The 15,239-nt window shown below is 23.7% G+C and overlaps 5 protein-coding genes across 9 annotated transcripts; 3 read left to right on the top strand and 2 right to left on the bottom strand.

Annotated features, from left to right (window-relative positions):
- Window positions 1-457: 457 nt before the first annotated feature.
- Sap30 (SIN3-associated polypeptide 30) lies at window positions 458-2,664 on the top strand. Its single transcript, XM_035876787.2, has 3 exons — window positions 458-1,240; window positions 1,955-2,182; window positions 2,366-2,664. Exons 1-3 carry the CDS (start codon window positions 1,070-1,072, stop codon window positions 2,492-2,494), a joined length of 528 nt encoding a protein of 175 aa, XP_035732680.1. The 5' UTR covers window positions 458-1,069; the 3' UTR covers window positions 2,495-2,664.
- Window positions 2,665-2,785: 121 nt separating this feature from the next.
- Rrp45 (exosome complex component Rrp45) lies at window positions 2,786-6,047 on the bottom strand. Of its 4 annotated transcripts, XM_035876792.2 has the most exons (10): window positions 5,821-6,047; window positions 5,584-5,678; window positions 5,318-5,478; window positions 5,256-5,284; window positions 4,806-5,023; window positions 4,251-4,478; window positions 3,989-4,116; window positions 3,694-3,779; window positions 3,489-3,606; window positions 2,800-3,405 (listed from the first exon to the last, which is right to left on the bottom strand). In XM_035876792.2, the coding sequence occupies exons 1-10, from the start codon at window positions 5,884-5,886 to the stop codon at window positions 3,344-3,346; spliced, it is 1,191 nt and encodes a 396-aa protein (XP_035732685.1). In that variant the 5' UTR covers window positions 5,887-6,047; the 3' UTR covers window positions 2,800-3,343. The 4 variants fall into 4 exon arrangements, with proteins under 4 accessions (XP_035732686.1, XP_085515931.1, XP_035732685.1 ...); XM_035876793.2 differs by lacking the exon at window positions 5,256-5,284 and having other exon boundaries at window positions 2,786-3,405; window positions 5,420-5,478; window positions 5,821-6,044; XM_085659805.1 differs by lacking the exon at window positions 5,256-5,284 and having other exon boundaries at window positions 2,787-3,405; window positions 4,806-4,941; window positions 5,420-5,478.
- A 68-nt stretch (window positions 6,048-6,115) lies between these two features.
- LOC118446211 (translational activator of cytochrome c oxidase 1) lies at window positions 6,116-11,937 on the top strand. Of its 2 annotated transcripts, XR_014982652.1 has the most exons (7): window positions 6,116-6,389; window positions 6,772-7,018; window positions 7,134-7,293; window positions 7,387-7,617; window positions 8,659-8,791; window positions 8,901-9,204; window positions 11,797-11,937. XR_014982652.1 is itself a non-coding variant. In XM_035876607.2 (4 exons), exons 1-4 carry the CDS (start codon window positions 6,209-6,211, stop codon window positions 7,597-7,599), a joined length of 801 nt encoding a protein of 266 aa, XP_035732500.2. In that variant the 5' UTR covers window positions 6,116-6,208; the 3' UTR covers window positions 7,600-7,626. The 2 variants fall into 2 exon arrangements, 1 of the variants encoding a protein (XP_035732500.2); XM_035876607.2 differs by lacking the exons at window positions 8,659-8,791; window positions 8,901-9,204; window positions 11,797-11,937 and having other exon boundaries at window positions 7,387-7,626.
- On the bottom strand, window positions 10,974-12,324 carry LOC118446200 (transmembrane protein 64). Its single transcript, XM_035876588.2, has 3 exons — window positions 11,776-12,324; window positions 11,536-11,697; window positions 10,974-11,422 (listed from the first exon to the last, which is right to left on the bottom strand). Exons 1-3 carry the CDS (start codon window positions 12,322-12,324, stop codon window positions 11,258-11,260), a joined length of 876 nt encoding a protein of 291 aa, XP_035732481.1. The 3' UTR covers window positions 10,974-11,257.
- Window positions 12,325-13,689: 1,365 nt separating this feature from the next.
- Window positions 13,690-15,210, top strand: AP-2sigma (adaptor protein complex 2, sigma subunit). Its single transcript, XM_035876593.2, has 4 exons — window positions 13,690-13,849; window positions 14,208-14,357; window positions 14,489-14,662; window positions 14,868-15,210. The coding sequence occupies exons 1-4, from the start codon at window positions 13,847-13,849 to the stop codon at window positions 14,967-14,969; spliced, it is 429 nt and encodes a 142-aa protein (XP_035732486.1). The 5' UTR covers window positions 13,690-13,846; the 3' UTR covers window positions 14,970-15,210.
- The last annotated feature ends 29 nt before the right edge of the window (window positions 15,211-15,239 follow it).

Raw genomic sequence — 15,239 nt, 5'->3', positions numbered from 1 at the left:
ATGGTAGATCACTTTGTCAACTTTAACAAATTACATAAGTTCACAATAAAATCATTAGCATTTTATATTTGAATTATTAAATGTAGAACATTATATAATTTGCCTTTTATTGAAATAAACATATAAAAGTTCATGATATATATGTATATACAGTATAATATATAAAAAATATGGTAAGTATTAATATTAAAATTTCTTAAATTATTATATATATATAATTCCTATATGTATACAATTGAGATTTTAGAAGATATATTTTTTATTTGTAAAATAAAATATTCTGTTTTAATTATACTTAATTTAATTAATTGTATTAAGTCATTCTTTTTAATATTAATTACATAACAACAATTAGAATAAGATTTGAAGTTTAACTTTAGCGCTATTTTAATAAGTAGGGAGATTGTATAGTATTCCTTTGAACCACTAGATGGCCGAAGAAATTATGTAATGCCATTAGATGGTCTATGTAAAATATATTTTCTTAAAGTGTTTTGTGCTTAGTCTGGAACAAGTTTCCATACAGTTTCAATAAAGCTTCCACTCTATCTTCTGTTTGATTATATTCAGACGCAACGCTAAGGAAGAAAGTAAATTTGTTGTCGCGTAGAAGCGAACATTCTTCTGCTTTAGGAGCAATCGTAGCAGTTGTCGGTAATTGTAATTGATTGTTTTTATTTTACATTCGTGTAAAGTTCGGTGCATTTTAATTTTATAAAAGGTGAAAAGTGTAAGCAGTGTTGTTTCAAATAAATTAGAAAGTTAAGTGGTACAATTCGGTGGAGAAAATTATGTCTATACAGAGATTAAATTGTAATTTATTGATTTACGGATTGCATACGTGTGGTTGAATAGTAAAAGTTGTAGTAATTCATTCAGAATAAGTAATAAAAATAATTCATTCAGAATAAAAGATGTTTTTTACAAATAGAAGAAAAAAATAAAATTATGTGCTCTTCGTCGTTTATGTCTAATTGAGATTATTGCCTTTTTTGAACATTGAAACGCTACAAAGGATAATATCATAAAATTGATCTTATGCACTACGTATTCATATCAAGAATTAAAAATGAACGGATTTAGCACAGGTGAAGAAGATTCTAGGGGAGCTACAGATCAAATTTGTTGTCTCGTTGATGAAGGCGAACGATGTTCTCGCCCAGCTGGCAATGCTTCTTACAGCAAACGTATACAAAAGACTGTAACACAACGACGTCTCAAACTTAATTTGGATCAAATGGTACTTTTTGCTCAGAAATCACAAGGTTTGTCCGAGTCGCATGCACTTTCTGAATTAAAGTACAGAGAGGGATGTCATGCTCGGCATAAAGATCTTAAGATAAAACAAATGGATTTAATAAAATATATTTAAATGTCAAAAAACATACTATAAGCACATTTTATATATAAAATCTCTTATTACTAATATTGATCTTCATGCTTTACATATCTCTCTGGCAGAATCACAAGATTTTAGGAAACAATAGCCAATCAGCTTGATGTATTCAGTTTAATTATTTTTTTATTTGTATTTTTTGCACCCTCGAACAAAGGAAATAAATAAATGCATTGCACTTTTTGTCTATGTGCTTCTAATAAAAACACAACAGAGCAGAAAATACATGAGATGCGAACAAACCTTTCTTTAGCACTATAATTTTTAAATTATGTATATTAGTCAGGTACACGGTTTTTGGAAAATGTTATAATCTTAGTTCTAATATACATATATATATATATATATATATATATATATATATATATATTACATTACATTTTAAATATATTATTTATAACATTACAGCTGAATAAAGCATTTTTTATGAATTTGGTACACATGTCAATTAATAAAAGTAGTAGTAAATATAATGTAGTATAGACTTTATATACTCCATTAAATAGTATTAATTACAAAAAGTTCTTTATATATAATCATGTCATATTTTATATGTAGGCACGTCACACATATATTTGTGATTATCACAAACAAGTGATACAATGTGCAAGATCTAAACAACAGCAACAACGTAGACGAAAAGACTCTGAAGAAGATTCAGGTGAAACTGATAATGATCTTCCTGAAGTGGATTTATTCCAATTACAAGTTGGTACTTTAAGGCGCTATAAACGACACTACAAAGTCTCTACTAGACCAGGCCTAAACAAAGCCCAATTAGCTGATGTAAGCATTTAAATATCATAAATCATATTATATTTTAAGTGATTAGTTATTTAATAATATTATAATCAAAAATAATATTGTTATATTGGCATGTTTCGATACCACTTAATCATTTATTATATATAACTTATTTTTGAATGCTTTATATGTATTATAAAATAATTTATGGCTTTTATATTGCAGACTCTTATGAAACATTTTAAGACTATCCCTGTAAATGAAAAAGATGCCTTAAGTATTTTCATTTTTACAGTTAAAACCAATGCAAATAAATTGGATCAAAAGAATGGTTTAAGTAATGATACAACGTAGCTAAGGATGAATATTCATGATCATTCATCATTGTAATATTAGTAAGAAGGAAAGCATACATGTGTGAGTTTTCACTTGTTAATAAGTATTTTATAAGAGTTGTATACACTGTGTATAAAATTGTCTTTGGAAAAAAATATTCGTTTTTCTTTTATTTTTGTTACATGACCTGTATATTTAATTTCTTTTGAATATAAAATTTGCAATTTTTGTATAAATTAAATTTTTCTTTTAAAGTACTTAATAGATATGTAAATGTATTTATATCTGTTTTTTAAGTATTAAAATATACAAAACTATATATCTTGTAAATAAAAATATATACATGGTAATATATTGATAAGTTGGTAATAGTTCAACACAATTTATACAATTAACATGCTTTCATTTCATGAAGATCGAAAAATATTTATTTTTTTGAATTCATTATATTCCTTATAATATATTAAGCAATTAAAAGTGATCAAGACACGCACCAAAGTAATATACAGTACCTTACAGTATTAGTGTTAAAAAATTTCGTATAAGATTATATAATAATATATGGTTTTGTCTTCTCTAAATTTGACAAATGTTATTAATCTAAAGTTAAGAAATTATATTTACAATTTTTTGTGAAGTTTTTTATTTTCTTTCATCTTCAAATAAAAAAATGTGAATATACCTTTTGATTATCCATGTTTTTTGTATTTCACATTTAGATTTCGAATAACATGCAATTCATTATTCCTTACTATCATCTATATTTATTAATATCATTATATTTAATGATATTAAATTTTATAATCTTGAGTCATTGTAAGATATATGGATTTTTTTATATAAAATTCATGTTTTTTACTATGTGTATTACATTATATCTTTTCTATCAACTATTTCAATAACTTCCTCTTCACTATCATCATCTAATTCTAAAATATACAACAATAAACATTATTTCTAGTTCATAAAATTAACAGCTTAGTTGAACTGAAAGAATAAAATTCTAATTTACCTGCTTTATTAATTATAGTGTTTGAAGGTTTATCTATAGATACAATTTCAACATCACTCATTTCTTCTTCTGAAGATGGACACCACGAATTATGACCACCTTTTCCTATTGCTTTTGCCTATATATAATTATTAAAATATAAATATTACTATTTTGTTTTGTTATAAATATTACGAATTGACTTTTTTTTGTTTTTAACTAATACCTCATGTGTGATCAATTCAGCAAAACCTTCACCTAATTTCACAATATGATTACTTTCTTTATTGTCATCATCGTTTTCACAAGTTTCTGAAAGAATTTAATATAATTTTATTAATGTGTATATATAATATGTATCTCTTTTTCCCTTCTCTTCTCTTTAAATATAGATATATACATATACAAGTTTTTAATATAAGTCATAATAATTGTACTGATATAGTCTAAAGTATAGTCTAATATATAAAAATTGATAGTTAAAGAATTATTTATCTTAATTTATTTATAAATTTTCTTACCATTTTTAAGCTGCGTGAAATTCCAGTTACGTAATTTAATACTGATATTATCATTACACATAGTAGTTAATTTGTTTGCAATTATACACTCTTTGATATGACAACTATAAGTGCTATCTTTACTAAATCTATAAAATATAAAATTTTATTGACATATAATAAAAAATTATCACTTTTTTATTATAGTAACTTATTAAATATTGCATATATCATATCTTATATCTATATTATTATATTATTTTAGTCGATAGATAAGTGATACCTTAAACTGATATCTTTTACAACTGCTTCTTTAATTTGTTGTATTAAATCGATTGCATATTCTGCTGCATGATTAGAAGCTACAGATATAACATCTTCAACAGTTAACGTTTTCGTTAGATAATCAAAGTGTAAACTACAAAGTTCTTTATATGAATTTACACCGAGAGTTAACTGAGCTACACCAACCCTTTCTTCCATATAAGTAGGATCCATGACAGTAATTCCACTAAACAAAAAATAGAATATTATTTACATAAGCTATATATTCCTTGTGTATTTTAAAAATCATAATATTTTTAATAAGCATTTTGTATATGTAAAATGTTTGATATAAAAGAGATATAAAAACTCCATAAAAAAATATACAAAGAAAAATTAAATAATATTGTTATGGGTTTAATTTTATCAAATCTATATAAAAAAAATAATGCAATTATTTAAAAACACACTCATACACATATATTTCATAATAATAATAGCAACGCAAATTATATTAACTATTAAGCACATATATTTAAATAGTTGAAAATATATAATATATTATAATACTAACCTTTCAAATGTTATAAACGAAACACAAACAGGTAAGAAAAACAATCTCAGTGGTAAAGGATCCTTTTCATTAAATGGATGAATAATAATATTGGTTCCAGTTGATGTTACATCTGGTCTATGAAAATGCAAAAGTGCTGCAAGGGCAGCAATAGATGCACAATCAATCAAATTTCCATCATGATTTAAAATGTTGATATCAAGTCTTAAACTCCATACCTACATGTGTAAATATAATTTAATTAAATATTTATGTTAATATCATACTGTAATATCTTTCATTCTTTCTCTTTTTCTTTTAGGTAAATAGATAAATTAATTTAAGTGTTCATTTAAAAACTATACATATTTCTTAATTAAAATATTATTAAATCAAATAAAATTTGATATTCTTTAGAAATTAAGAAATTAATTATATGTGAAAATGTGAAAAGAAAAAAACAATAATAACCTTTTTTTCAGCCACGATACATAAAGATTCCAAATCTACGCATTTGGAATCTTTTATAGATTTTTCTAATTGTCTGTTTATTAGAATAGCAGCTTCTGATTGTCGGTTACTTTCAAAATGCTGTGCTGCTAATGGATTCAATTCAACATTAATATAAATCATACCTTCATTTGGTCGAGATGCTTTAGGTTGTTGGATATCACATGATACTTGTGCAACCGCTCTATGAAATAAAAACATAAATAATATATATGATCTTAATTGTTATAGATTTGTTTAATGGAATAATTAAAATATACAACTAATATATGTATTAGCAAATATTTACCTTGTTTTTCCAAGGGATACAATACATGAACCCCAATTGGAACCAAAGTAAATGTTAACGGAACGTGTTTCAAAAAGATCTCTTCCATCTAATCGCTGAAATAATTGAAATAAATATAAATTTAAAGGATGTAAATGTAAAAAATTTTAAGACAACATAATATTTATTATGGAATTATTAAATTATTATGCATTTTATTAAAATTAAGTTATAAAAGATAATGTCCAAAAAATATACCGTTTTTTCTTGTATGGACGCATTAATAAAATTTCGCTCACAATTTGTCAAAATAGTTTTCTTCATTGCAGAATTTATTATAGAATTTTTTTGTTCCTTATTATACGATTTCTACGAGAATTATTATAATATTGTTTTCACATAAACGAAATACATGTGCTTTTGCACAAATTGTCTTTTATGATGCTTGTTTAGTACAAGAAAATAGTATAATGGCAGTGCAATGTATCTTTAACTTACGCGGTAAAATTCAAAATTCTGAATATTTTGATTTTCTTTCACATGTACAGTTGAGTTTTACCATAGGGAGCGTAAATATCGACCAAAGATATTATTTTAATAATAAATAGCCAAAAACTGTCTCTATGAACTTATAATATTAAATAATATGAATCAGATATTTCGTATTTGTATCTTTAATCGAAATATTTATAAATCTTTCGAAATAAGTAAAAGATTCGCGGGACATAGTAAATGGCAAAATGTAAAACATATAAAATCAGAAAATGATAGTACAAGAGCTATATTATTTTCACGATTAAGAAAAATGATAAGAGAGGCTGCTTTGGGTATTTATTATATATTTTCATCATTTTTTTTAAAGATAATATGTAATTGCATATTTATGAAAATATAACATAACCTTTAAAAATATTGAGATTGTTTATAGTTTCTAATTAAATAATATTATTTAATTAAAATTTTTGGATCTTACATATATTAAAGACATATATTAAATAATTACATATTAAATATACCTCATTAATTGATATATATATATTAATTGATATATATATAAAATTAAGTAAAATAAAAGAAGAAAGATAATAAAGGGACAAATAAGAGGATAGAATAGAGTGACATAATAAATAAGAAATTAACAATAATTAAGTTAATGACGATAAAAATTAATTTTTATATATATTATTAATTCGATAATATAATTTATAGAGGGTGGAAGTATAAAACCAACTTTAAATACTAAATTAGCGCGTGTTATAGAATATTGTAAGAAGTTAAACATGCCTGCAGCAACGATAAATAATTTTCTTGACAAACTTGCTAATTCAAAAGAAGAAACTAAGGCTACTTTAGTAGAAATTAATGGGCCCAAAAATTGTATCATGATTTTAAAAATTGTATCACATAATATGGCAGATACAAAGACACGTCTTAATACAATACTAAAAAAAATCAAGTAAGAGAGCTAAGTCAAAATCAAAATATTCAGGCTTTATATTCATTTTCTAATTCTGCATTTAATAATTACTAAAATAGAAATATTAATAAATATTTTTGTATCTTTCAAATAGTGCTAAAGTTTCAGTAGGTGCAATAAACAGTTCTTTTGAACATAATGGCATTATAATAACCAACAAACAATTTGAATTGGAAAAGGCAATGGAGGATGCAATAAATGTTGGAGCTTCCGATATTGAGGATATAGAAGATGATGACAAAAAATATTATAAGGTAGTGTAATTTATTTTTCTCCTTTAAAATTATTACTACGTTATTTTAATTTCACTATTTCCTTTAAAATATTTTATTCCTTTTCTGTTACAGTTCATATGTGAGCCAGAACTTTTATCAAAAATAACAACCAAATTAAAAAGTCTTGATTATCAGGTTATTGATATAAGAGATGAGTTAATTCCACTATTTGTTATAAAATTAAGTGATGATGACCTAAAAATAGTCAAATTAGCTCAAGAAAAACTTTTATATTTGGATGAAATAGAAGAAATATATGATAATATAGATCATGATAATTTTTGAAATTAAACATTAATTACAGTATGTAAAAATTAAAAATATAAACAATACATTATACTAGAAAATAGCATAACAAAAAACCTATTTTCTATAAATGTATTTTTAAAAAATAATATAATGTAAATTAATAGAATCATACTTTGTACATAAAGTTTTAATTTCATGTAAAAATTTATTTAGAAATATGTATATGTTAGAAAATTATTTATACTTACAAAAAATTATGATAATTTAAAATAAAAAAGAAATTAATTTGATATTTTCATAAATGATTGTATATACATATATATATGTATATATAAAAAAATTAATTCGATAATTTCCGAATTAGCTTAAAAAATTTGTACAGCCGGTAATAGTAGATATCTATTTAACTGACTGTATGTTTAGATGAGATTTTTTAATTATTATTTTTTTTGGTTACCAATTGAGAGTAGAAAATTCTTTTGCCAACGGAGAGTAATGTCAATAATTTCGCAAATTAAATTAATTATATATATATATATATATATATATATATATATATATATATATATATATTAATATTTAAGCCCAAAATGCATATGTATGGAATAATCAAAAAGTATATAATAAAAAATAATAAACATTTAACTTCTTTCTCTATAATAACATGTGAGACTTGCAATTTCCAAGTCAATTGCATGCGAGTCAATTGATAATGAAATAGGAATATATGTTATACATACAGTACAATAAACTAATATTTAAACAATTGTATATACGTCTAAACATTACATAGTATACGCGTTAAATATAAAATAATTTTATTCAATCATTTCAATACGATTAAATTTTGAACTCGGCTTTTTTTCCTTCATCTAATATCAACAAAAACGGATCATTGACTTGACTGATCGTGACTGTTATGAAACCAGTTTTCTTTTACAGTTCGGCGAGTAAACATTGAAGATATTTCTTTCGAAACATCTAAGACGTTTATAAAATATCAATAATTCCGCAAATTAAATTAATTAATTAAATTAAGATAATTAAATTAATTTAAAGAGGCATTAAATATAATATAATATAACTTCCTTTCAGCCTTCGTCGATTGTTTAATGTTAACAAGAAGAAACCATGCGAGTTACCATGTCAGTTTCCTTTCTTACTCCGAGGATTAAACGTCAAAATACACTCTTTACAAATTCCTACATTTAATCATCTTATAGATAAAGTAAGTATATTTTTATATCATAAATTTCTTGAATATTTTATATAGAGTCTAGTCATGATATTAATAATCTAGTGATATTAATAAATTTTTTTGTATTTTTCTATTTCAGAACTTCATTGCAATCGCGTGCATAGCGATGAAGTAATTGAGTGTTTGTTTCGTTAAAATAAAAATATCGCGAAATAAAAGCATTGTTCGTTCGCGTTTTGCGATTTATATAACAAATATTTTTGCATCGATTACGTACAGTGCAGTTGTTATATTCAAAAAGCAAAGTCCTATTGGAAACTTCGTTTTATTTGTTCGAAAATTTAATTAGATTATCTCGCGAACGCGGATTCTAGAGTAGAGGCACCATTAGCCAGCCCGTAGGTCTCCACATGCAGCAACTTCCACATAGTGAGACCTGGGTCGTTAGTATTTGCGATATATTGAAATCTAATTGTAAATTATGCAACACAAATACTACTGGGTGAATGGCTGCATATTTCAATATATTTTCAATATCCATTTAATTTAATTCTGATTAAAAACTTATTTTATATCACTAAATTTGTAATTACTAATTTTGTAATTACATATAGTATTACTAATAATACTTCAATCTTGATTATTCTTATATACTCTTATTTGTTCCTGTTTTATGCTTTTCAATTTAAATACTATATTTTCTATTGCAATTATTCTTCATATTCACATATTTTAAAATTCAAATTATACATCAACTATTTTCTTTTTCGCGTTTTTGCTATTAACTTCTATATGTTATATTTTAATGCAAATAATATTAATATTTAATATATATTTGTATAAATAATTAATAAGAAACAGAAAATATAATTTTGTACAATTTTGTACAATTAACAAACATTCTTCAATTTATCTATTTTCGTAGTAATATAATCTAGCATATGCTTTTTTTTGCTTTTATCAGGAACCCAAGAAAATTATCATCTTGTTTAAATTTTCGTCTTTAAAATGAGATCTTGTTCATAAAAATTGGTCAAGAATTACGTCTGGTTTCATTCTTGCTATAAATCATTATAACATCAAAAATTGTTAACAATCTTAATTTTGTCAAATTTGTTTCCTAATCTATTTTTGATAATATTAGTTAAGCAATTTTGTATAAATATTAATGGGTAATAAGTACTAGTTTCTCTCTCTTTTCAATGTTTTATATATAGCAAATAAGTTAATTATTGGATGAGATATGGATTTATAATATATCAAGATATAGATAAATTTATACAATAGTAATTAATACAGATGTGCAACTGTAAATGAAAACAAATTATTTTCAACTTGAAACTTTATATGACTTAAATACAAAATTTTTACATTATTTATTTATAAATTACATATTGATTAATCGTATATTTTTTCGTCAATTTTTTATGTTACATTAAGTTCCATATGAAATTATTCATGTACATAGAGAAGTTATAATAAAATACATTAAATAATATTTAAATAATATTACAAATGCATTAATAAATATTAATTGAATTATATAATAATCACTGCATGAATATTTCGAAATATAACAAAATAATATACAATTTGGCACGAGAATTGCTTCGAATATATTATAAAATAAATCATGATCTCTGTGATAATAAATTAAAATCTATATCACAAAAAATGCAATACCTTTAAGATCATTTCTATTGTAATGTTAATATTATTAACGGTAAAAGTTTTATTATTATTCTAAAAATATGAGTAATCCTTTCAACTTATGTATCCTCAAAAATATTTGAAAGCTATTGTATGTAATACTTTTCAGATTATTTGATAATATTTTCATAAATATTATTATTGCAATAAATTTTAAAGAACTATTAAGAATGCTAATATCATCTTACATGTATAAAATACATAATCAATACCTAAAAAGAAATTATAAACATATAATTTACAAAATATATGTTTCTTTCATAAGGAATCACTTGTTTAGACTGTAATAAATTCTTTTATGTAATACTAACTGATCAAGCTAAGATGATGATATGATAACAATAATACATCATCGCAGTATTTAAAGAAGAAAAAATTATAGTATATTATCATATATATTATTCAAAAGTTAAATAGAAAAATAAATAACAATATTAAATCAGATAGAACTAATTTATACATTTTTTGGAAGCTTATATATATGTATATACATATATATATATTTCTATAAAAATCCTTACAAATGCATTCGGAACATAATGGATAAGAGAATAGTAGTAGAAAAGTAGTAGTAGAAAAAAAAAGTTAACACATATAAATGGTTCTACTATTCTCATAGAAAAAATATTAATTCCTTATATTCTATACACTAATATAAGTATTATATAGTGCATTTATTCTTAGCAAGAATAGAAGACTATAGAGTGCAAAGAATTAACGTATCCTCTTTTAATATTTAAAATATACTTATCATATAGTTAATTGGGATTAGTTATAATGTAACTATCAAGCAATGAAATTCGTTAAAGTCATTTTAGAATCTGGCATAATATCTAACAAATAGTGAGGTGTATCAGTCATTGATGCAAGATCAGCTTCCAATAAGGCCAACTGTAGTTCTCTGCGTGCTTTTTGTACAACATATACCATAAGAGATACTCCTACTAATATCTATACGAAAAGATAAAATGATTATTTTTATTACATTTACTAATTTCCTTATATACTTATGACTGTATAATCTATCGATTTAGTTGATAAATTTATTATAAAAGACGAATTACTTGGAAACAGAAAACAATATATCCAGTTGCTGCTGTTGATCTATCTTCTAGTACATCTTGCATTGATCTCAAACTGCTACCTAAGTAAACATTAATGAGTTGAGCTGGTAATAAACCCAATGCACTAGCCACATGGTAGCGAATTCCAGTTATGTTACTAACCTGTATCATGTAATAAATATATTTAAATATTATATATGTAACATATAAGAAAGATATGTACATTATTATAATACATACAGCAAAAATTGTATTTTGTAGGCCAAAAGGTATCGGAGTTAATCTTGCAAACAGTACAACTTTAAAAGCTTGTGGACCTGAAATTACTCTAAGTATTGCTCTTGCAGTATCACTTTGTAATAATGCTCCGATTGGCAGTTTAGAAGAGAAAGCACCCAAAGTGACATGTGCTATAGCAATACCCAAATTTGCAGAAAGAACAACCATCATTATGCCTCGCACGATTCCAAAAAGATAACCACTGGCAACAATGAGGAATAAATATCCAATTACAATAGGAAAGGAAACCACTGTGAATAGTGCAACAAATATGACTGTAATAATCCAAATATTCTGGTGTTCTATCCAGAAGAGCAGCACTTTAATATAATCTTTACATATGAAAACTATAGCTCCTAGAAGAGCTAAAGTTGCAATGGTAATTGCTACATAGCATACAGAATTTGAACTGATGCAGTTGCAGTGTATAGACGTTGGATGTTTAGAGGAATGCACACAGGTCTCAACATGTTCTATATCTATTATATCCATGCTCAATGTATTTGCCATATATATCCATAATTAAAATTTTCCTTCTTCACCATAACCTAAGACAAAATTATAATTGCTTATAAATATAATATAATATAATATAATATAATATAATATAATATAATATAATATAATATAATGCATATAAAATTTATTGCTTCTTGAGAAATAATATAAATATTTATACAAATTAAAATTGTTATAAAGTATAATTAATATTATCAAATTTTTATTTTTAAATTTTATAAATGCGAAATATTAATATTACAAAATATCAATCTTTCGGGATAAAGAAATATTATTTTTATTTCAAGAATTTTTCTTTGATATAATCGTATGTATTTTGTATATATTTTATATATATACATATAAATATTTTTTGTAAATAAATATCCATGCAAAAGAATTTTATAAAATGATGGAAATTTTTAATTAAAAAAGTTTGGATTTAAAACATGGAACTTGTTCTTTATCATCACCTTGTATCTTTATTGTTTCTTGAGCAAATATGATATATTTATAGTTTCTTATGTAAATATATATACAAAATGACATAAAATCAATATTCATAAATATTAATGGAAATATTAAACATGTAATATGCAAAGATGTTAATAAATATATAATAAAATAACAACGATAAAAATTTACTTACTCTCTAATATAGAGGATATGTATGTACTAAACTTCATCATATTTTTTTTGTCACATATTCTTATTCATAATAAATGCCACGTTATACTCATATGAAGTAACAAAAATATCGAAGATAATGATGGCTTAGATAGTATAGCTCTAATCTAAGCTAACCTAATGTATTCTAACATGACGTTATATGATAATCATAGTATGATCAAAGAAAGAGGATAAAAGCAACCAGAACGACTACGCCTCGAATCCAAAGTTTCCCACACAAATCTGCCATCTATGTAGAGAAAATATTCAAAAGAGCAGCATATACTAAATACATACGTATCATTATTAAAAATAAGTATTATTAATAAAGATTCCTAGATATTTTTTTGTTCTTTATTGAATATTTGTATACAATAAAAATAGTATTTTTCTAAGATCATTTAAGTAAATAACTTATAATAAAATGACATAATTTTTCTTTTAACAATCGCAATAAAATATCGATGAGAAAGAAAAAGAGAGAGAGAAGAGTGAGAGAAAGAGAGAGAAAGAGAGAGAAAGAGAAAGAGAGAAATCCTTTAGTATTAATATTTTCAAGAACTTGATTCAGCTATTGATTATAAATTACAATATTTTCTATTAATATCATGAAAATGAATAAATATCGAAAATAATTATAATGAATAAATTTAGTAGATTACTGTTACATTGTTACATATCATATTTCGTAATTTAAATTTTCGATATATCTCGATATTTTCATGGCCGCGAAACAAAATGGCTGTAGAGGGTGGATATTCGGCAAGTGTCAAAAGTAGTGATTAAACATTTTAACTGAATAAGAATAAACTTATATATTTAAATATTAAAATTAAATATTTTGAAGTAGTTACATATTACAATCATGGTAAGTATTCATACGAATAGATATTACATTTATTAAATTATTTTTTATATCATGCCATAACCTTAGAATGTGACATTTTTTTATCTATATATTATGCAGTTACTTTTAATTTTCTATTAGACTGATATTAAAAAATTTCTTTGTATCATTATTGCTTAATTATAATAATTGAAATCCAAAAATGGAAAGAAAAGAAGATAAAACAAAAAAATTTTTTAGATTATACCATTATTTCAATTGCATTAATGATCATGGAAGTGGCTTAATTATATTGTAAATTATTAATGTTATTTATAATAAGCTTGAATATTTCAAATACTAATAAATAACATTAAAACTATTAAATAACCTATTTCAGATTCGTTTTATTTTAATTCAAAATAGAGCTGGTAAAACTAGACTTGCTAAATGGTACATGAATTTTGATGACGATGAAAAACAAAAATTGATCGAAGAAGTTCATGCAGTAGTTACTGTTAGAGATGCCAAACATACTAATTTTGTAGAAGTAAATTAAAAAATTATATATTTATAATGTTTTTTGCTATAATAATAATAATCAATACTTATGATGTATATTAATTAATATATAATTGTTGTTTTTACTAATCTCTTATATAATTAAAATGTATGTTTTAGTTCCGCAATTTTAAGATTGTCTATAGACGATATGCAGGTTTATATTTTTGCATTTGTGTAGATGTAAATGATAATAATCTTTGTTACTTGGAAGCAATTCATAATTTTGTGGAGGTTTTAAACGAATATTTTCACAACGTATGCGAATTGGACTTAGTCTTTAATTTTTATAAGGTAATATTTACCATTTACCAAATTTTTTCTGATAAAGGAAAAAGGTTCTTTTGCTAATGTTTATTCCATTTTTTCATTAGAATAAACATAGGACATAGAATTTAATACTTGTAATTTCTTTTGAGATCTTCTGATAGTAGTAAATTTGTGTAATTTCTATTCTTCTCCCATCTTAAATTTTATTAATAACGTATTATATTTGCAGGTGTATACAGTAGTAGATGAGATGTTTCTAGCTGGTGAAATTAGAGAGACCAGTCAAACTAAAGTGTTAAAGCAGTTATTGATGCTGAACTCCTTAGAATAAGTCAACTTATTCCTTTATAAAGTATTCAGAGATACTCTGAAGATTGTTTATTTATAAAGAAAGTTGGTAATTATGTAATTTACAATGCGTTTAAATTATTGAAAAGAATGCAGGAATATAGCTATATTATTCATAATCTTACAAATAAATGTCATATACATCACAGTAACAATTATAAATGTTACTTTATCATTTGAATGTAATACACGTTCCTACTTTTTTGTTACTTGTGAAATAATATATATAATTAAAAAATATCTATTCTATTAA

The sequence above is a fragment of the Vespa mandarinia genome, chromosome 10 (genome assembly GCF_050613455.1).
Source record: "Vespa mandarinia isolate Hongniang chromosome 10, ASM5061345v1, whole genome shotgun sequence".
Taxonomy (NCBI): Eukaryota; Metazoa; Arthropoda; class Insecta; order Hymenoptera; family Vespidae; genus Vespa; species Vespa mandarinia.
This window is presented reverse-complemented; position numbering and strand designations above follow the sequence as displayed.